Genomic DNA, 22,364 nt, shown 5'->3' with positions numbered 1-22,364 from the left:
TCTTTTTCACCCCCCAAAATTCCTGTTTCATTTAGATTAAAAAATCCTAGTGATGTATACTCTCAGATCAAAAGCACAGGGAGCTGAGACACACCAGATAATAGTGGGAAATAATTCTTATTACTGGGAAGAAATCAAGGTATCAGATATAAATATCATAACTGTAATATTAAATTATGGCAATTCATATTTGATAAGATATTTTTCCCCATAAATGATAAGATCAACACAGACATATATGAATTAAACACCACATATTGGTTGATGAAAGAAGTGCAATACGGATGCACAAAACATCATGAAAGAGCTTTAGAAACATAATGTAGTGACTCATGATGAGCCCAGAAGAGATCAAAACAACTTCCCACCATACAATCCCATTTGATTATAAATCTATTATATTAAAACAAGTGCCCTTAGGATGGCTTGTTATACAGCAATAGCTAACTGATACAATAATGAACTGAGATTGAAACATAGTAATCTCTATTTTATAAAACTGCTGTTAAATTCTCTGCTATTCTTAGATGGTCCCTTATTCAGTGAATTAACTCTGCTTATTAGCTTCTGTAAACATAGGCTTTTTAGCTTACTTGAATAAAAAGGGAAGATAAACTTAGCTGTCTGACCTTGTAGGCTAGGGACTGATACTCCCATACTTTCAGGCCAGGTGTTTTAGTTATCTGACTAGAACTGTGTCGTACTCAAGGTTACAGGCTTCCTGCAATATATCTACTAAGCATACATGGGGCTCTTTGAAAACTTGCAAAGGTCCGGAAACTCCATATTGGGAGACAAAGGGACTGGGCGGTGGGTATAAAGGGAAAACTTCCTCCATGTTGCGTTGCTCAGACTTCGGAAGCAGTCTGGGCCCGCTAGCATAATAAAAGACTCCAGATTAATTGGCTCACTAAGGCGTCTTCTGTTAAACTCACTGATTTACAATATAACAAGATCAAGTACAATAATATACCTCTTCCCATTCTAGGCATTTGTACGCATATTTGAAGATAGTATTCATGATTACTTTGTTAAAAGTAATTCCATTGAGGTTCACTTGCAGGTAACCAGGGAAGCTGGGAGGATATGCCCCTCTCCACAAAAGTTGGTACCTGAACCACATGAGTGGACAGGAACTCAAACTCTCTAATTGCTTATCCTTTCATCATACAATGAATAATATTGATCTTGTTATTCACTGCCCATTTTGTAGTTATGACAAAATTTAGAAAAGAGGAGATATTTCATTTAGAGCCTTGGAGTCATATCAGTACTCAGCACTGTCAGTTTTAAAGCAGAAACAGGAAGCTAAGTCAAGAGAGAAACCATAAACATGGTAACCAATCCTTCACCTCAATGAAAAAGAAAACAACCCTTATTTTTGTCTGGTATATTTCACTTAACATATTACCTTCTAATTCATCCATGTTGTTGCAAATTTCATTCTTTTCAAGGCTGAGTAATATTCCATTGTATATATGTACCACTTCTTCTTTATCCATTAATCTATTGGATAGAAATAGATTAATGGATAAATGTACATTTCCAAATATTCCTCAATCAAGGTGGGGAAACACTTGGGGAGGCTAGGAAAATAAAAATTAAAAAGTGGGAAACTATACAGATATCTCACAGAGCAGAAAGCTCAATCAAGGGAGTTACTAAATTGTATAGGGGATTTAAAATTAAATAAATGGAAATTTCAGGCATGAAATAGAGGGAGCAAGTGCTTTCTCCAATCTGATCAAATAATAGAAATTTCTGGCTCTTAATGTTTTCAGCCCTGCAGTCATGGGCACTTTTTAAGCCCCATGATAATTGGTCTTTTTATAACTACCATCCCAACGAATCTTTTCAGGGCCCTCTTTATGTCTTTGTTCCTGAGACTGTAGATAAAGGGGTTCAGCATGGGTGTGACCACCGTGTACATCACTGAGGCTGTTGCACTTGAGTGCGAGGTATGGGCAGCCGCAGAGCTAAAGTACACTCCTGCACTTGTACCATAAAATAAGGAGACAACTGAGAGGTGAGATGCACAGGTAGAAAATGCCTTATACTTCCCCTGAGCTGATGAGATTCCACGTATGGAGGACACTATCTTAGAGTAAGAGTAAAGGATACCGGCCAGGGGACAACCACCCATCAGCCCAACTCCAAAATACATCACCATGTTATTAAGAAAGGTGTCAGAACAGGCAAGTTGGACCACCTGTTTAAGTTCACAGAAAAAGTGGTGGATTTCCAAGTTTGGACAGAAAGACAGTCTCAATACCACTAAACTTTGTAACAAGGAATTCAGGATACACATGATCCAGGACACTAGGACCAGCAGTCTACAGAGCCGGGGGTTCATGATGACTGTGTAGTGCAGGGGGTGACAGATGGCCACAAAACGGTCATAGGCCATTACGGTCAAGAGGAAGACGTCCAACCCTGCAAAGAGTATGAAAAAATACATCTGTGTGATACAGCCTTCATAGGTGATGACTTTGCTCTGTGTCTGGATGTTCACCAGCATCTTTGGGATGGTGGTGGAGGTGAAACCGATGTCTATCAAGGACAGGTTGGAGAGGAAGAAGTACATGGGCGTGTGGAGGTGGGAGTCTGAGCTGACGGCCAGGATGATGAGCAGGTTTCCCAACACAGTGATCAGGTACATGGAGAGGAAAAGCCCAAATACGAGGGGCTGCAGTGCTGGTTCCTTTGAAAATCCTAGAAGAACAAATTCTGAAGTTCGTGTATCATTGCCTTGTCCCATGTGGTAGTGGTCATAACTAGAAAGAAAAACAATATGATTAATTTTACACATGTGGGTATTAACATAGTGAAATGCTAGAATTTTTGTATGTTTCTCAGTTAAAAAAATCGTATATTTATATTTATATTGATCATATCCCCTTTAAGGGATCTGCTGTGACAACAGTGATTAGGAATTCTTGTCCTACACTCAGCTTTCCCCCAAGAGGTCATATAATATACAGTCTTAATGGAAAATTCTTTTATGCATTTGAGGAATTTATGCTGAGTACTGACTATCTTCTAGGGCAGTACTCGGCAAACTCATCAGTCAACAGAGCCAAATATCAACAGTACAATGATTGAAATTTCTTTTGAGAGCCAAATTTTTTAAACTTCTTCTAACGCCACTTCTTCAAAATAGACTCACCCAGGCTGTGGTATTTTGTGGAAGAGCCACACTCAAGGGGCCAAAGAGCCGCAGTTTGCCAACCATGGTTCTAGGGTAAGAGTATAGAATGCTGAGGAATAGTTTTCTACAATCCAATGATGGAGAAAGGATATAAATTCCCAAATAGAAAAACATATGCTCTGTGAGATGGTGACAGATGCTATGAAAAAGAAAAGCAGGCATAAAATAGAGTGAATGGAGGTGTTGTATTTTACTGAGAGTTCTGAAAGACCCACAAAGTGACATTTTAGCAGTCCTAGAAGAAGACAAAGTGGGAGTCATGAAGTTATCTGGGGGAAGTGTGTGCTGGGCTGTGGGAAGAGTCAGTGCAAAGACCCAGAGGGTGGCCTTTGTTTCAGATATTCAAGGCTCTTGTTAAAAAAAAATTAAATTTATCGCAGCACATTGGTTAATAAATTATATGGGTTTCAAGTGCACAATTCTATGATCCATCATCTGTTTACTGCTTTGTGTGCCCACCACCCAAAGCCAAATCTTCTTTCATCACCATATATTTGACCCCATTTACCCTTTACTAGCCCCCCCACCCTATTCCCTCTGGTAACCACCACACTGTTGTCTGTGTCTATGAGTTGTCGTTTGTTTTTCCAGTTTGTCCATTTGTTGCTTTCAGTGTATATCCCACATATGAGTGAAATCACATGGTTCTTGGGAAGCCAGCGTGTGAAGGGGAATGAGCAAGAGGGAGAGTGATGAGAGAGAGCGTCAGAGAATGTGGGGGAAGAATGTGGCCTCACTGCTGCTGAAATCAAGACAGAGGAAGTCCCTCGCCTACATGTTGTTCATTTCATTTTTAACTTTTATTTCAAAGGATTCCTATGGATAGAAATGTTTTTTTTTCTTTATTTCCATCTGTTGGTTAAGATTGTAGTGTCTTTATTTTTAAAATATTTTATTTATTTATTTTTAAATCCTCACCCAAGGATGTGCTTTTTATTGATTTTTTTTTTAGAGAGAGAGAAAGGGAGAGAGAAACATTATCTGGTTGCCTCTCAATTGGTTGCCTCCTCAATGTGTCCTGACTGGGGATTGATCCTGCAAACTAGGTATGTGCCCTGACTAGGAATCGAAATTGCCACCTTTTGGTGCACAGGATGACACTCCAACCAACTGATCCACACTGGCCAGTGCTGTAGTGTCTGTTTTTAAAGGGTCATATTTGGAGTATATGAGCTTAGGTACCACTGCCCAGAGAACTGCTCATGCCTCACAAAATACACACACGTGCAGAGACACACACACACACACACACACACACACACACACACACACACACAGCACACTATGTCCTCCTCGGGCCATGATATGAAGCATAGTAATCCCTCCTTTGGAAAACTGCTGTTTGAAACTGCTGTTTGAACTACTCTGTTATTCTTAGTCTCTTATTCTGTAGGTCAACTCTGTTATTTTTGGACTGTAAAATAACTTTGTTTTTAGCTTGAATAATAGAAAAGATAAACTTAATAGTCTGACCTTGCAAGCTAGCCATCTAACTGATACGCTGGTATTGATGCCAGGTGTCTATATAGATATGATATGTAGTCAAAGTTACAAGTTGTCTGTATAGATATGACAGGTGTTTGTTAGATACGATATGTATTCAAGGTTACAAGCTGTTTTACACAAAGAACTAGAAGGATATAAAAAGGAAATACTCCCTCCTGTGTTGGTTCAGAATTTGACAGAGGTAATCTGCTCTGAACCTGCGTGAAATAAAGATGACACCTAACTAATTGGCTCATTAGGTGTCTTGTTCAGCTCGCCGATTTGTGATATAACAGTTACTCTCTGCTCTTCTTGCAACCACAGTAATTAGGAATGATTTAGGGCAGGTTGTTAAAATAAAATTATCTTTACCGTAAAGAGTGTATAAATAATCCCCCAATTCAAGTTGGTAAGCCTCCTATGAACATGGGACTCCATTATACCATTAAGATCATTTTATGTCCTGTATTAAACAAATTAAAATCCATTTGGAAAAAAGTGAGAGAGGAAAGAAGTAGACATGGAGAAAAAAAAAAAAAGATCTGACAAACTCAGAGGACCACTGAGAGACTGTGCTGAGGACAAAGCCCCTTGTTTCTGGCAGAATTCTAACCCCAGTTCTATCCCCTGATGCCCAGAATAACTAATAAAACAGCAAAAACCAATTTATGCAAAAGAGAAAGGAATTTATGCAAAAGAGAAAGAAGTGCTATCTTTTTGATGTCAAGATGTATTACCAGTTGAACATCCACTAGAAAACCAGGCAAAGGGAACAAACACACAAATTATAACAGCAAATATACGATGTACAACAAGCGATGAGGATTTTGAAAAGGTAAATGGTAAGACTTTTCTAAATTATTTTAGATGCAAATCTCTTTGAATCAGTAAACTGAATCTCGGTTTTCAATTTCGATCTGCCACATGTTAGCTGCTTGAACTTGGAGAGACAACAGATTTATTCTAAGTTAATCATTGTAAATTAATATTCTCCTCTAAAGCTTAGCATAGTTTCTCCCTGTGTGGAGTGATAAATGACTAGTTATCACTGGTGATAAGATTTGGCTGATTTTCCCCCCTACTTCACAAATGTCTCCATTGCTTTCCCACCTCTTGGTAATCAAGTATTGCACAACAATGCTCATTAGCATCTTAAATACAAATTTTCATGTGAATGCCCAACGTGTATGATGGTACTGTGAAATGTATGCCTCAAGAATTGCTATTGCAAGGTAATATTTACTCCCATGTTTCTGGACCTTTTTAAAAAATACAAAACGGGCTCAAATACATCCTATCTTAAATAGTTGAAAAAATGCTCTCTTTAACTCTATTTGCCTACTCCCCTTAACTGCAACACTCCTCTAATATGTTCTAATTTTATTAAAAGACTTCATGCCCCCAATTCCTTCCTCAGTCTCATCCAATAGGACTTCCATTCTTATCACTTAATTGTCAACAAGTACCCTTGTATTGCTGAGTCCAACAGAAACGTCTCTTTGTAACATTAAACAAATTATTTAAAAATTAATTAGCAACATAGCACACAAACATGGCAGTCTCTCAGCTATGGGTTAGGCTGGTATGGCTCTCAGGTGACTTCAAGTAGAAGTTCTCAGGTTCCAGTCTCTCTGAATCATTCCTGAAGCAACTCCTGGGCTCTCAGACTCACCTGGATAGGGCCTCTGAGTGGAAATTCTTCATGTGAAAGTCTGAAATCCTCCCCAGATCACTGATGATGGAGACTGAAGCTCTGTCCCAAGAAAAGACAGCAGGAAGGAGTGAAGCATTGCTCCCCAACCGGACTTAGGACTCCACCATGTTCTGTCCAGTTTAAGGTGCACACATCCTAATGGTGATAACAGAGGATGTATTTTCAGCTCCCTTCATCGGCTCATTAGGCGCTGTTTTCATTGTTACTCCCACCTCTGAGCACATTGTATCCCAAGAGACAATGGTCTGGAAGGAAAAGAAAATTTTCTACTGATTCATTGTTCCCAGGTGACCATATTAGTAGTCAGGTGAATCTAGTTTTTATTATTCCTTCATCATGAACTCACTTGCCTTCCAGAGGACTAACCTCCATGCACTTTATTGTAACCTTGAGTTAATATTTTCACCATATCTACAACTGAGGAACCTGTCTTGACACAGACTTCCACAGTATTGACTTATGGTGGGGAATAACTCCTGATATCTTCAGGAAATTGTAACCCCTCTTCAACAATAGAGAGAGAGAGTTGTATTCCTTTGCCACAAAACAAATCTTATCTAATAAATGAGTAATATACAGATTGATCATCACTGCAACACACAATATAGCTGCCCCCATGTAATCAAAGATCCTGCCCCCATGTGGACACAAGATGGCCACTACAAGATGGCCAGCAGGGGAGGGCAGTTGGGAGGCACCCGGTCTGCAAGGGAGGGCAGTTGAGAGGGACCAGGCCTGCAAGGGAGGGCAGTTGAGAGGGACCAGGCTTGCAAGGGAGGGCAGTTGGAGGTGATCAACCCTGCAGGAGAGGGCAGTTAGGGGTGACCAGGCTGGCAGAGGAGGGAAGTTGGGGGCAAACAGGCTGGCAGGGGAGCAGTTAAGTATCAACCAGGCTGGCAGCGCAGTGGTTAGGGGGTGATCAGGCTGGCAGGCAGAAGCGGTTAGGGGCAATCAGGAAGGCAGGCAGGCAAGCAGTTGGGAGCCAGCAGTCCTGGATTGTGAGAGGGATGTCCGACTGCCCGTTTAGGCCCGATCCTGGTAGGATCGGGCCTAAACGGGCAGTCGGACATCCCTCCAGGAGTCCCAGATTGGAGAGGGTACAGGCTGGGCTGAGGGACAACCCCCCAGCCGTGCACGAATTTCGTGCACCGTGCTTCTAGTTGTGCTATAATCCTTGATTGATATGACTTTAAAAAAATGTTCCCAAAAGGCTAAACATAGCAATGCTACCAACATAGCAGAAAGAAAACCTATTGGGAAAATGTTTTGTGGTCATGTTCACGGCAAATGAGAAACTGCATTCTAAAAGCCTTAGTAATGACCATGATATCACTTTTGACAAAACAATTAGGAGATGCCCTACTCTAATTTAGAGATATCATTTATTCCTTCACTTAAAAATGTTTAATTATAGCCAAAACAGAGTGGCTTAGTTGGTTGAATGTTGTCCTGTGCACCAAAAGGTTGCCAGTTCGATTCCTGGTCAAGGCACATGCCTGGACTGTGGGTTTGATCCCTGATTGGGATGCATGTGGAAGGCAACCTATTGATGTTTCTCTCTTACATTGATGCTTCTCTGTTTCTCCCTAAGTGTGTCCTCAGGTGAGATTTAAAAAAAAGTTTATTTATAAGATATATTTAGATTTTTTTCTCTGCACTGTGGATTGAGCTTAGAATCTTATATGAATTGTCTTATTTCATTTTTACAAGTCTATTGTATGTAGTCAGTACTATTATGAAACCCATTTTACATCTGCAGAAATGGGGCCAAGAGAGTGATACAATCTGCCTTAAGTTGTGAAATGAGAAAGGGATTGGCTTTGTTTGGAACTCCCTCAAGATGTTTCTAGTTCTTTACTCCAGGCCAGTGAGTCCCAACTGGGCTGATTTTCCCTCCAGGGAACACCTGGCAATGTCTGGATAAATTTTTAGTTGTCACAAGTAGGGAGATGCTACTGGCACCTAGTGGACTGAGGGCAGAGATGCCTCTTAACATCTTATAAGGCATTGGATGGCCCCACCACAAAGAATTACCCAGCAGAAATATCAACAGTGCAGAGATGAGGAATAACATTCTAGACCAGAACTTCTTTAACATCAATGTGTATATGAATTGGGATGTTGTTCAAATGCAGATTCTGATCTGTCAGGTCTCGGCTGACCCAGACATCCTGCATTTGTAACTAGCTCCTAATTAATATCAAAGTTGCAGGTCCTGGTCTGTGGACCACTCTGAGTATCAAGGCTGTAGTCCTGTGTTAGAGTCAGGGGTTATTAGCTGTTGGCCTTCTTCAATAAGAACCTTCTCACACACTGAGGTCTGGCTTTAGGCTGTCAGATGTTGGGCTCAGTAGCTCAGCTTATGAATACCAAATTCACATGTGCCTCTTGAGTATTTCTCTCATGACAGGAAATAAAAAGTTTAAGCCCTTGGTCCTTTATCTACAAACTAGAGACCTGGTGCATGAAATTCGTGCGCTCGCGGGGGGGGGCGGGGCGGGCATCCCTCCACCTGCCCTGTGCCCTCTCGCAGTCTGGGAGCCCTCGGGGGATGTCTGACTGATGGCTTAGGCCCACTCCCCAGTGGGCCTAAGCTGACAGTTGAACATCCTTAGCGCTTCTGCAGAGGCGGGAGAGGCTCCTGCTACCGCCACTGTGCTCTCCAGCTGTGGGTCTGGCTTCTGGCTGAGCGGTGCTCTCCCTGTGGGATAAGGCCAAAACTAGCTCTCTGACATCCCCTGAGGGGTCCCGGATTGCGAGAGGACACAGGCCAGGCCGAGGGACCCCACCAGTGCACAGTTAGAAGCCAGGGAGAGATGCGGGAGGTTGGCCAGCTGGGGATGGGCGGCGGGGGTGCTCCAGGGCATGTTTGGTCCTTCTCACTCAGTCCTGATTAGCTGGACCCAGCAGCAAGCTAACCTACCGGTTGGAGCATCTGCCCCCTGGTGGTCAGTGCACATCATAGCAACTGGTCGACCGGTTGACTGTTTGCCCCCTGGTGGTCAGTGCATGTCATAGCAAGCAGTTGAGTGACTTTAGCATATCATTAGCATATTACATTTTGATTGGTTGAATGGCCAACCTGTCGATCGCACACATAGCATATTAGGCTTTTATTTTATAGAACTAGAGGCCTGGAGCACAAAATTCGTGCAGGGGGGGATGTCCCTCAGCCCACCATGCACCCTCTCGCAATCTGGGACCGCTGGCTCCTAGCCACTCGCCTGCCTGCCTGCCTGATCACCCCTAACTGCCTCTGCCTGCCTGCCTGATCACCCCTAACCTCCTCTGCCTGCCTGCCTGATCGCCCCCTAACTGCCTCTGCCTGCTGGCCTAATCGCGGCCTAACCACTCCCCTGCTGGCCTGATCACCCCAACTGCCCTCCCCTGCCGGCCTGATTGCCCCCTAAGTGCTCTCTCCTGCTGGTCTGATCACCTCCAACTGCTCTCCTCTGCCGGCCTGATTGCCTCTAACTGCCTCTGCCTCAGCCCCTGCCACCATGGCTTTGTCCGGAAGGAAGTCGGTAGTCTGGAAGATGTCAGTTGACTCGGTCTAATTAGCATGTTACACTTTTATTACTATAGATGGGGAATTTCTATGTATGCTATGGAGTTGGTATGAGAATTTAGTAATATTTTAGAGCTGATGGGAAATTATTGGACAGAACAGATGCTCAATCTATAGCAGCGATTGTGACACTGTCCCAGTTCTGCAATTCTAAGCTCATTGTGACACCAGGGAATCTTTAGTGACAGAAGTGAGTCCAGCATTTCCCTGCTCCTGGGAGAGAGAGAGAGTTGTGATGTTGAAGGTGGACCTCCTCAGGGGACCCACATAAGGAGTGGAGTGTTTGAGAGGTCAATGATCCATGCTCTGATGTACTCAGTGACACAACCTCTGACCCATTCATGCTGATGCCAAATGGCCATGGTAAGAATTTGTAGAATCTTCAAGCTGTTCCACTCTTGGGAATATCTGCAAAGTTGCTATTTCTTGGTGAATCAAATTATTCCATCTCTTCTTATCTTCCTTCTTGCAAGTCTACAGCATGCATCTAGTAAACTTTTGGTGTCATCAGAAGTATAAAATGCCTGTGTGTCTGTTTTGTGCCCCAAGTAGAATTTGTTTCGTTTTTAAAAATTATAGATTTACCGCCTCGTTCACTCAGGTGGACTGTACATCCCCACCCACTGTTTTGAGCCTTGAATGAGATTCAAGAGGGAGGCCTGTGTATCCCTGCTGTTTGGCTTTGATTTGCACATGTGACATGTTTTGGTGGAGAGAATGTAGAGACAATGCCTAAGAAGAAGCTGGAAGAGGCAATGTGACATTCCACCCTTTCCCCTACTCATGTCATGTGAACGAACAGCTCTCACACAGGAGTTCCATCAGCCTGGGTCCCAGAATGAAGACTTACACCGAGCCAAGCACAGCTGAGGAAGAGCCACAAATACTCTGCAGTCTACCCACACTGTGATAAGGAGTAAACTATTGTCATTTGAAGCCACTGTGACGTTGAGAGTTGCTTGCTACCCAATCTGACTAATACACTCCTTTGTGTGATTCTTAATAATAACTTATTTTTAACTACAGCTGGATGGACACTGCAGGATACAGGTTTATTTAAGTTTGTATCTCCAGATGGAAGTTTAAAACTCCAAAATAAAAACAGAGCCTAAGGCTTTAAAGATATTTTTTACTGAAACCATGGCTATTTCATTTTAAAATGAAATATTAAATATTAAATCAGTTCCCACTGATTTGAATACAAAACCATAAGAATAACACTCCAAATATTTATATGTATACTTTGCTTTCTGGACTCAAACAGCTCTCACTTTCCAAAATTTGAGAATCAAGTAGTTTTGCATGTGAGGACTTACTTGTACTATATCTTCTACTAGACATGAAGAAAATCCTCTCCCTCTCTCTTTCTGTCCTTCCTTCTAAACCCCTGATAGAAAGTGCAAATTCCAGTTTCGTCTTAGAAGGTAGAAACTTGGGAAGCACATCTCTCCCACGTTACCAAGAAAAAGACAAATAATCTATGAAATAATAACTTTTATTGAGCCCTTGAGAGAGGTGAGTTCACAGAGCAGTCAAATAGCCTGAAATCTAAGGAAAATGAGATGACTCTAACAAGAGACATGGGTAGGAGAAAGAGCTTGCCTGGGAAAGAACATGAGAAGAACCCAGGGCCAACATACAAGTATACAATATTTCAGGTAAAATCTTAATTAATTTCTAAAGGCCAGGTGTGGACCAGCTACAGTGAGAACGAAATTCCTCTGCGGGGGGTATGGGTACCATCTCACTGCAACCCTCAGATAACCAGGCAGGTGGGCAGAGAGCGTTCTGTTGGTCAGATGAAGCTTCTAGGCAAAGAGATCCAGGAGCTGGCAGTTGGCAATTGAAATGAAAAACCTCAGAAATGATAGGAATCAAAGTGATATGGATGGGGCACAAATATCATGTAATATAGATACAGGTATTGTGGTTCCTCCCGTGGGGCTGTTGTTGGGAGTCTACCATCCTGGAGTTTGTTGGTTTGCTATGAGTGTGTTAGGGTGGTATGAACATATTGGTGTGGTATGAGCAAGTGATAGCCATTTTTGAATAATATTAGAGGGCTGTTTGTAAGGACAGAGAGGTCCGATTAGGGAGGCAAACAAAAGGGATGATAGGATCAATTAGCACATAGACATTTCATTAATCACAGTGAAAAACCATTGAAGGTATTTAATCACAAGAAGACCACATTTTTCATTTACATCTAAGATTCAGTTCAAGTAAATTTTTTATTTTTTTATTTTTTAAAGTATTACAAATAGTAGTACATATGTCTCCTTTTTCCCCCCAATTGACCTTCCCCCAGCCTTCCCTACCCACCACCCGCCCCCACGCCCGGCACATGCTCTCACCCCCCTCCCAGTGTCTTGCGTACATTGGTTATGCTTATATGCATGCATACAAGTCATTTGGTTGATCTCTTACCTCCCCCCATCCCCCAGCCCTCCCCAGTGTCCTGCCTCTGTATCTATGCTTCTCTGACTCTGTATCTATTTTTGTTCATCAGGTTAAAATGTTCATTATTATCCATAAATGAATGAGATCATGTGGTATTTTTCTTTCACTGACTGGCTCATTTCACTTAGCATAATGCTCTCCACTTCCATCCATGCTGTTGCGAATGGTAAGAATTCCTTCTTTTTTTATAGCAGCGTAGTATTCCATCGTGTGGATGTACCACAGTTTTCTAATCCACTCATCTGCTGATGGGCATTTAGGCTGTTTCCAAATCTTAGCTATTGTAAATTGTGCTGCTATGAACATAGGAGTGCATATATCTTTTCTGATTGGTGTTTGTAGTTTTCTTGGGATATATTCCTAGAAATGGTATTACTGGTTCAAATGGAAGTTCCATTTTTAAGTTTTTGAGGAAACTCCATACTGTTCTCCACAGTGGCTGCGCCAATCTGCATTCCCACCAGCAGTGAAGGAGGGTTCCTTTTCAACACATCCTCTCCATCACTTGTCATTTGTTGATTTGTTAATGATAGCCATTCTGACAGATGTGAGGTGGTACCTCATTGTTGTTTTGATTTGCATCTCTCCGATAATTAGTGACTTTGAGCATGTTTTCATATGTCTCTTGGCTTTCTGAATGTCCTCTTTAGAAAAGTGTCTATTTAGGTCATTTGCCCATTTTTTGATTGGGTTGTTTATCTTTCTTTTGTTAAGTTGTCTGAGTTCCCTGTAAATGTTGGAGATTAAACCCTTATTGGAGATAACATTGGCAAATGTGTTCGCCCATGCAGTGGGCTTTCTTGTTGTTTTGTTGATGGTATCCTGTGCTGTGCAGAAGCTTTTTATTTTGATGTAGTTTCATTTGGTTATTTTCTCCTTAGTTTCCATTGCCCTAAGGAGCTGAATTGTTAAATATATTGCTACGACAAATGTCTCCTTCTGCTCACTTCACTGGCACTTGCACATCGGAGGGACCTCACTCCTCACTTACTCACACATTTTACAAGCATTCACAGCCACCTTTAGCTGTCTCTGCAATGGGCACGCATGATAGCCGCTCACCCCACCTGTTTCTAGAGAGACTAAATGAGTCCATTCAGGAGAAGAGATAAACACAGTTCCTGCACTTGGTAAGTGCTAATATTAGTTACTATTTATATCATTTCCCGAGACCTTCAAGCCAGACTCTTTTCTGTGTATGCTACATTTTTATACAATTTGGGAAAGGATTTTTCCCTATTATGTATTAGTTTATTTTAGAACCAGACAGAGAGAGGAAGGGATAAGAAGAGAAAGATAGAAACATCAATGATGAGAGAGAATCATTGGTCAGCTGCCTCCTGGACACTCCCTACTGGGGATGGAGCCTGCAACCTAAACATATGCCTTGACCGAGAATCCAACCATGACTTCCTGGTTCATGGGTTGATACTCAACCACTAAGCAACACTGGCCGGGCAATACACAATTTTTGTTGTAGTTTTTAAATCTAGCCTGACCAAAATTACCTTTAATTGTAATAGCCTTCCAATTCATTTTAGGTAGCCAATTTTATCCTCTGAAAATGTGATTAAATTTACTTTTACCCAAGACATGAATCTATGATTGCTTTTTCTTCTTTGGTTGCATTGTTTGAAATTTCAGAACAGTGATGACATACATGACAGTAGCAGGCATATTTGTCCTCTGTATGAACTTCAAGCAGAGGTCTGAATTTGAATATTCCTCAAACATTTTCTTTGTCAGGTCTGATATTAGCTGATGATCAAGAAAACTATTTTATTTATTTATTTTTTCTTTTAATTTCTTTATTGATTAAGGTATCACATATTTGTCCTCATCCCCCCATTCCCATCCCTCACCCCTCCCCACACATGCCCCCCACCCCCCTGTTGTCCTTAACCACTGATTAGGCTCATATGCTTGCACACAAGTCCTTTGGTTGATCTCTCCCCTTACCTCCACCCTCCCCTACCCTCCCTTTGAGGCCCGACAGTCTGATCCATGCCTCCTTGTTTCTGGGTCTGTTCTTGTTCATCAGTCTATGTTGTTTATTATTTCCCCTAGATGAGTGAGATCATGTGCTACTAGAAATACACTTATAAGAACCGAAAATGAGACAAGCAATAATGGTTATGGTGACAGGCATATGAATCAGTCTGTAGTGAGTTTCTTTCTGGGCCAACAGTTCTTTTGAGACCCAATTTCAATGTCCAACAGTTCCTCATGTGTACATGTCAGCACTGACATTACAGTTCTGGATGGTGGACAAATGGTGGTAATGCAGGTCCGACTCTCTCTGGTTTGGTCCTGGGCAACCTGCAGTGATGCACAGCTGCTAACTGCTAGTATGGGAAGGCCACATCAGCGTCTTCCGTCTCTGGACTGCTTCTCCTCTGTCTTCATGGCTGGAGTAGTCCTGTCGATTCCCTTCTGTTGCTGGAATCCACATGGTCTCGGAGTTGTTTTCTGAAAATATACAAACATGTTCTCGACCAAAAGTTAATAAAGGAATATTTTCTATAAATTTGACTTGGGATCCTATTTCATTTTTTTGCCCAAATGATTTTCCTCTGGCTTGTTTTGTCACCTTGTGTGTTTTTCATGGGTGTCTTGCTTTTAGCCTTACAATTAATTTTCTAAGGTATTAATTTTCTAGATGTAATTTACTTACAGAAGGAAACTATTTTATGATAGGAAATAATCTTATATTTTATCAGAACTGTTTTTATACAGCATCATTGCATATTTTTTTAGATGACGCTATTATATTTAGATGATTTTTCTATTAATTTATTCTAAGAGAATTAATACATTCTCAGTATTAGAGGCTCCTGGCTTTCATGGTGGACTGCTCCTGTTCATAATTTAAATCAGGTAGTTTACACTCCTTACACTTTCCTATAGATTCGAAGGGTGCCTTAGTAAGATAATTGCTTGTCAGGTTACTGGAACCATCAGCAGAAACCAAGGACAGCTCCTGGGTGGGCATCCACTCAGCTAAGTTCTCCTAGAGCTAAGTTTTGAGGAACTTCAGGTTGACTTTAGTGGACACTGGCATAGGGAGAGTTATGTTGGGAGGAAAGTCAGGATGGTGGACGGGTCTGACAGCTACATCAGCCAGGGTCTGGGGAGACTGAGCAGAGCCTGTGTGATATAAATTTCCACTAGCAGAAAGGAAGCCAGATTTAACTCTTCTTTTAATTTTACAATTTGTATCTGATTTAGTTACTGCCCATGTCTGAATCTACACACTTAAATCAGGGGTCAGCAAAGTACTCCCCAAGAGCAAATCCCACCCACAGCCTGTTTTTGTAAAGAGGCTTTATTAGTAGGGTGATGGTAGCCCAGTAAAGATATGTCTACATTCTAACCCGCAGTACCTGCAAATATGACCTTATTTGAAAAATGGCTCTTTATAGATATAATTAAGGATCTCAAGATGAAATCATCCTGGATTAGCCAGTTGGACCCTAAAACCAATGACCAGGGTCCTTATAAGATATAGAGTGGAGAGGCACAGAGAAAAGGAGACCATATGTCTCCCAAGATTGGAGTGATGCAGCCACAAAGCCCAGGGATGCTAGGAGGCACTAATAGCAGGATGAGGCAAGGAGCACAGCCTCCCTTAGAGCCCCTATAGGGAATGCAGCCTTCCTGACATTCTGAGAAAAGACTTCTGGCATCAAGAACCTGATGAAATAAATTCCTGTTGTTTTAAGTGACCCAGTTTGGGCTTAGTTGCTACAGAATCCACAGAAAATAAATACCTACATCCAAGCCCATCCGTGTGGGTATTGCCTACAAGTGCTTTCACATAACAAAGGCAGAGTTAAGCAGCTGCAACAGAGCACTGATGGTCCAACAATAATCTTTATCTAGTTCTTTACAACTATGTTTTGCAGTGACAGCTCTAAGTCACTATCAGGTACTGGTTTTATATTCAAAGTACTCTTTCCCGATGTAAAGAAATGCTCCGAATAGCCTTGCGGGCCAGAAAAAAAAAAGTACCTATGTGAGTTTAAAGATGTGAATGCACTTACTCCAGATGAAAAAATTGAATAATTAAATTTGGAAAACTTGTACAAAGGAAACTACCTCTGCAGCCAAAATAATTTACCCCCCATCAAGCGCATCTTCAGAATTAATCTCTGGTTTTCAAAGTTGAGGTGAAGGGGAAGTTTCTGGCAGGTTCCTGTTTGGGATGGATGTGGTCAGGATATCACTAAATCTCTGGGTCAGACACTCCGTGTGACTCACAGCAGCTCAGAAGCTCATGATGTTCTCCTGTCCATGTGTCCTGCATGAGCGCTTACATACCCTGGGGAGGTGGACCCATCAGTAGGAAGGGAAATGCATCTGGCCCCCAAGGTGAACCCATGGAGACCAAACTGGCAGAAAAGTTGCCTTTTATTTATGGCCCTTTGGTTTCATGGGAGCTGAATTGGTTAGAGAACTGAGCAACAGTAACACAGTTCATTTAATGAGGAGCTCTGAGAATTCAGCCTCAGACCTCCCTCTGCAGACTCACCTGCAGCTCCTCAGCCACAGGGTAAAAGCATCCTCTCTGTGCCTCACTAAGATGTTCAACTGCTCTGGAAAACCAGTACTTGACCTGCATTTCTTGCCCTTTCCACATCAATTGTCCAAGGAAGGAAGGACCGGAAGAGCCAAATCCAGTGAGTGATGCCATTGGGGTGCCAGAGTGAACACTGTGGGAAAGCATCGTGGGGAGAAGTAAAGCTTTTAATAACTGTGTCTTCTGGGGGAACAGTCAGGCTGATGAAATAGTGAAAGGGATGGACTCAAGATCCTGCACATTTGGTGTCCTTAGCTCTGAAGGGCTTTCTTGCAACTTATTCCTTCTCAGCCGCTTTCTTCTCACCATCTCAGAGCACAATTCCATGGCCTCTCTCCTTCCACAGTAGGTACTGACTCTCCCTTCTATCTGCTCAGCTCTCAGGATTCTGCTTTATTTCAACCTTAGCATTTCCTTTTCTTTGTGAAGCATTGACAGAGTGAGGCAGCCTTGCAGAGTAGCAAAGCACTGACTTAGAGTCAGGGAGGTGTGAGTTCTAATTCACTCTTCTACAGCTAGTGCCGGAGGGACCTGGGCACTTTTCTTACATTCTGTGGGTCTTTCTCTCATCAGCACAAGAGTGAGTAGAAGGAGATCTCAGAGAATGCTCACGGAAGAACAGGTGCCATGCATCAAGTGCCCAGGACCAGTGCACCTAGTTCTCTGATGGGCTGTTCACTCTTATTATTTTCCCTCATTAGCAGGAACTGGCCTTTTAAACTGTTCTCCCATTTATTGCATTGAATTCCAGATTATTTTTACTGTGTCTCAAAACAAGACATGCCTTTTACATTGTGATCCAGCATCATTCGCACGCACACACACACACCCTGAACAAAGGAAACCATATACCCTAACTATGTATGATGCACTCTAATATTTTCTTTTGTGCCTCCTTGACTCTATTCTATTTCACCATTCTGTGTCCTTTTTGAGTCTTTAATACCTAAACAAGTGTCATCTCAGGGCTTTTGCACTGCCTCTTTTCCTACATGACCCCCACCCCAATTAACCACATGTCACCCCCTGTGTCTTCCTTGAGGTCTCTGTTCAATTGTCACCTTGTTGGAAGGGCTTCCCAAACTCCTAGTATAGAATAACACCCCATCCACTCTCTTTTATGCCTACTTTATTTTTTTTTTATTCACATGACACCATCTAACTTGGCATATGCCATATTTGTTGTATATATTCTTTCACTATCATTATATTCTAGGAATTTTGTTTTTGAGCATCCTGTACACTTTCCCTAGAGGTGGGAAATGTCAATAAATATTCCTCAAGTGCATGAACACATTTCTCATGAAGACAGTGTAATCCATGACCACCTTGGGAAAAAAATTTGAGGAGGTCAGGAATTCCTAATCAAAGATGTCATGGAAGATGATATGTACAAAAAATAAATATTGTTGCTTTGTTATGAAATATGATGTAGCATTTCAACCTTCTTTGTAATTGCTATTTGTGTAGTAACTAATCATGCTATTTTTTCTTTCCTATTAGTCACCTCTACCCCATGGGACCTGGGAATAATACCATTATTTCAGAATTTCTTCTCCTGGGATTTTCAGAGGAACCAGCACTGCAGCCCCTCATATTTGGGCTTTTCCTCTCCATGTACCTGGTCACTGTGTTGGGAAACCTGCTCATCATCCTGGCCGTCAGCTCAGACTCCCACCTCCACACACCCATGTACTTCTTCCTCTCCAACCTGTCCTTGGTAGACATCTGTTTCACCTCCACCACCATCCCAAAGATGCTGTGGAACATCCAGACACAGAGCAGAGTCATCACCTATGCAGGCTGCATCACACAGTTGTATTTTTTCTTACTCTTTGCAGGATTGGATGACTTCCTTCTAGCCGTGATGGCCTATGACAGGTATGTGGCCATCTGCCACCCCCTGCACTATATGGTCATCATGAACTCCCGTCTCTGTGGACTGCTGGTTCTGATGTCCTGGATCACGAGTGCCCTGAATTCCTTGTTACAAAGTTTAATAGTGTTATCATTGTCCTTCTGTATGGATTTGGAAATCCCGCACTACTTTTGTGAACTTAAAGAGGTGGTTCAACTTGCCTGTTCTGACACCTTTCTTTTTTTTTTTTTTTTTTTTTAAACTTTATACTTTATTTTATTTTATTTTTTTTATAATATTCCATTATACATATGTACCACTTCTTTTTTTTTTTTTTTTCAATTTTTTTATTAAGGTATTATATGTGTACATATCTTACCATTGCCCTCCCCTCACCCCCCTCCCATATATGCCCCCACCCCCCAGAGTTTTGCATCCATTGGTTATGCTTATATGCATGCATACAAGTCCTTTGATTGATCTCTTATCTCCCCCACCTATCCCTAACCTTCCCCTTGTAATTTGACAGTCTGTTTGATGCTTTACTGTCTCTGTATCTATCTTTTTGTTCAAGATTATAATGTTCTTTATTATCCATAAATGAGTGAGATCATGTGGTATTTTTCTTTCATTGACTGACTTATTTCACTTAACATAATGTTCTCCAATTCCTCCCAGGTTGCTGCAAATGATGAGAATTCCTTCTTTTTTATGGCAGCATAGTATTCCATTGTGTAGATGTACCACAGTTTTCTGATCCAGTCATCTGCTGACGGGCACCTAGGCTGTTTCCAAATCTTAGCTATGGTGAATTGTGCTGCTATGAACATAGGGGTGCATATATCCTTTCTAATTGGCTGACACCTTTCTTAATACCATGGTGATGTACTTTGTAGGTGTGCTATTGGCTGGTGGTCCCCTGGCCGGTATCATTTACTCTTACTCTAAGATAGTGTCCTCCATACGTGCAATCTCATCAGCTCAGGGGAAGTATAAGGCATTTTCTACCTGTGCATCTCACCTCTCAGTTGTCTCCTTATTTTATGTTACAATCCTAGGAGTGTATTTCAGCTCTGCTGCTGCCCATAACTCACAATTAGGTGCAGCAGCCTCAGTGTTGTACACTGTCGTCACACCCATGCTGAACCCCTTCATCTACAGTCTCAGGAACAAAGACATAAAGAGGGCCCTGAAAAGATTCTTTGGGATGGCAGGTACTAAGGGGACAATCATCTCAGGTCAAAAGTGCTCTTGATTTTGAGGCTACAGAACTAAAACCCAGAAATTGTGATTCTTTAATCACATTGTTTTGTTTTAGAATTGCTCCTTTTGTTTTTTTAAAACATATTTTTATTGATTTCAGAGAGGAAGGGAGAGGGAGAGAGAGAAACATCAATGATGAGAGTACAGTATTGATCAGCTGCCTCCTGCATACCTTCTCTTGGTGATCGAACCCACTACCCAGGCATGTGCTCTGACCAGAAATCTAATGGATCCCTCCTGGTTCATAGGTTGATGCTCAACCACTGATTAACACAGGCCGGGCCAGACTTGCTCCTTTTATTCTGTCCTTGAATTTCCTTTGCATGTTTCAACTTCTCTATACAATTTAAGCTTCCTGCTTTGTCTGTTATATAGACAGTTTTTCCCTTTGTCCTTTTTTAACCTTCACAAAGATTTTTCCAACCTTGATCAGAAATAGTGAGAAATTTTCATTTACTTCACTAGAAACATTGATGTCTTAAGAATAATTTCTTCTGAAATGACATATATCATTGTAAGTAATTTGTTCTTGTTTTGTAGGTAGAATAGTAATAAGTGGTATTACTTATGTAGAAAAACTGCACTTGGCTACCTAATCCATTGTATAATTTCATTCCATAAAATCTGAAACCTCAGTTTTCACCATGTATCTCTCATCCTCTGTACATTGGTACCTTAACTGCTCTTCCTGATATTATGGATTTTATCATTGTTCCCTATAAGTCTCAGTCTATTGATAGTGATGCAATAGGATAGGAATGCCTGGGAACTGGCCTCCTTCCAACTACTTGTTCCTCAGACCAGAGTCAATGTCCTGGGTGGATGGACTCTTGTGGTCCTTCTTATAATTACAACAACCATCATGGAACTAGGAAAACGTAAGGTTTATTACTCACAGGTCCTGTACGCCCAAAAGCCACACAGGAAGCTGTGTGTATGCATGTGTGTGTGTGAAAGAGAGAGGAATGGGCTTGGGCTGAAGGACTCTGCCTCTACTGGGGACCAAGGGCAGCATGGCTTGGTTTTGTGGGTTTGCATTTGTAAAATGTATCTTTATTATTGAAAGTATTACAGATGTCCTTTTCTCCCCCCATTGACCCCACTCCTCCCCTCTCCCAAACCGCCCCCTCCCGGGCCTTCACCCCACTATTATCTGTGTCCATGGGTTATTCACATATTCATATAAGTTCTTATTTAATTTTTCCCTCCTCCCCTTCCCTCTGAAGATCCACAGTCGGTTGCATGCTTCCATGTCTCTGGATCTATTTTGTTTGGCACTTTATTTTGTTCACGGACTTCACATAAAAGTGAGATCATGTGATACTCATCTTTCTCTGTCTGAATTATTTCACTTAGCATAATACTTTCCAGGCCCCTCCATGCCATTTCAAAGGGTACTAGATCCTTCTTTTTCACAACTGCATAGTATTCCATTGTGTACATGTACCACTGTTTTTTTATCCACTCTTTAACAGATCGGCACCGGGGATGTCTCCAGATCTTAGCTATTGTAAATAACACTGCTATGAACATAGAGGTACATATATTCTTTCTGATAAACATTTCAAACTTCTTAGGTTATATTCCTAAGAAGTGTGATCACTGGGTCCAATCGCAGTTCCATTTTTAATTTTTTTGAGGAAACTCCACACTGTTTTCCACCATGGCTGCACCAGTCTGCATTCCCACCAGCACTGCACTAGGGTTCCCTTTTCTCCACATCCTTACAAGCACTTGCTGTTAGTTGATTTATTGATAGCAGCCATTATGGCAGGTGTGAGCAGGCACCTCAGTGTGGTTTAATTTGCATCTCTCTGATGATTAGTGACCTTGAGGATTTATTCATGTGACTGTTAGCCATTTGTGTATCCTTCTTTGGAGAAGTGTCTATTTAAGTCTTCTGCCCATTTTCTGACTGGGCTGTTTGTCTTTCTTTTGCTGAGTTGTATGAGTACTTTATATATTTTGGGTTTGTTTTTTATTTAAAACCCAAGAGCAGAAATTAAGACAGGGGAAGGAAAAGCAGGGTCATTCATGTGGTCAGTTGTCTAGGTTACTCAGGGTTTTCCAAAGGGGAATTTTATAACATGTTAATTCTTGTGTAAATATCACAAAAATTCTGTGTCTGTTCCTGTGTGTAATTCCAAATGAACTTTGCTCCCTAGATATATCTATTGTCTAATGTGAACTTTCTCCCTTTGCTTGTTTTGAAAATGTTTGTAATTAAAA

General features: G+C 41.6%; 2 protein-coding genes across 2 annotated transcripts; one reads left to right on the top strand and one right to left on the bottom strand.

Moving 5' to 3' along the window:
- Nucleotides 1–1,789: 1,789 nt before the first annotated feature.
- Nucleotides 1,790–2,758, bottom strand: LOC307100008 (olfactory receptor 7A17-like; the record flags this gene model as incomplete). The annotated part of the gene is made up of 1 exon (XM_079772273.1): nt 1,790–2,758. One exon carries the CDS (start codon nt 2,756–2,758, stop codon nt 1,790–1,792), a length of 969 nt encoding a protein of 322 aa, XP_079628399.1.
- A 15,772-nt stretch (nt 2,759–18,530) lies between these two features.
- On the top strand, nt 18,531–20,127 carry LOC307100515 (olfactory receptor 7A10-like; the record flags this gene model as incomplete). Its single annotated transcript, XM_079772981.1, has 2 exons — nt 18,531–19,103; nt 19,735–20,127. The coding sequence occupies 2 exons, from the start codon at nt 18,531–18,533 to the stop codon at nt 20,125–20,127; spliced, it is 966 nt and encodes a 321-aa protein (XP_079629107.1).
- Nucleotides 20,128–22,364: the final 2,237 nt, after the last annotated feature.

This window comes from Cnephaeus nilssonii, assembly GCF_951640355.1.
Source record: "Cnephaeus nilssonii genome assembly, chromosome: 5".
NCBI classification, from domain to species: domain Eukaryota; kingdom Metazoa; phylum Chordata; class Mammalia; order Chiroptera; family Vespertilionidae; genus Cnephaeus; species Cnephaeus nilssonii.
The sequence above is the reverse complement of the archived record's forward strand: the minus strand, read 5'-3'. Positions and strand labels throughout refer to the sequence as shown.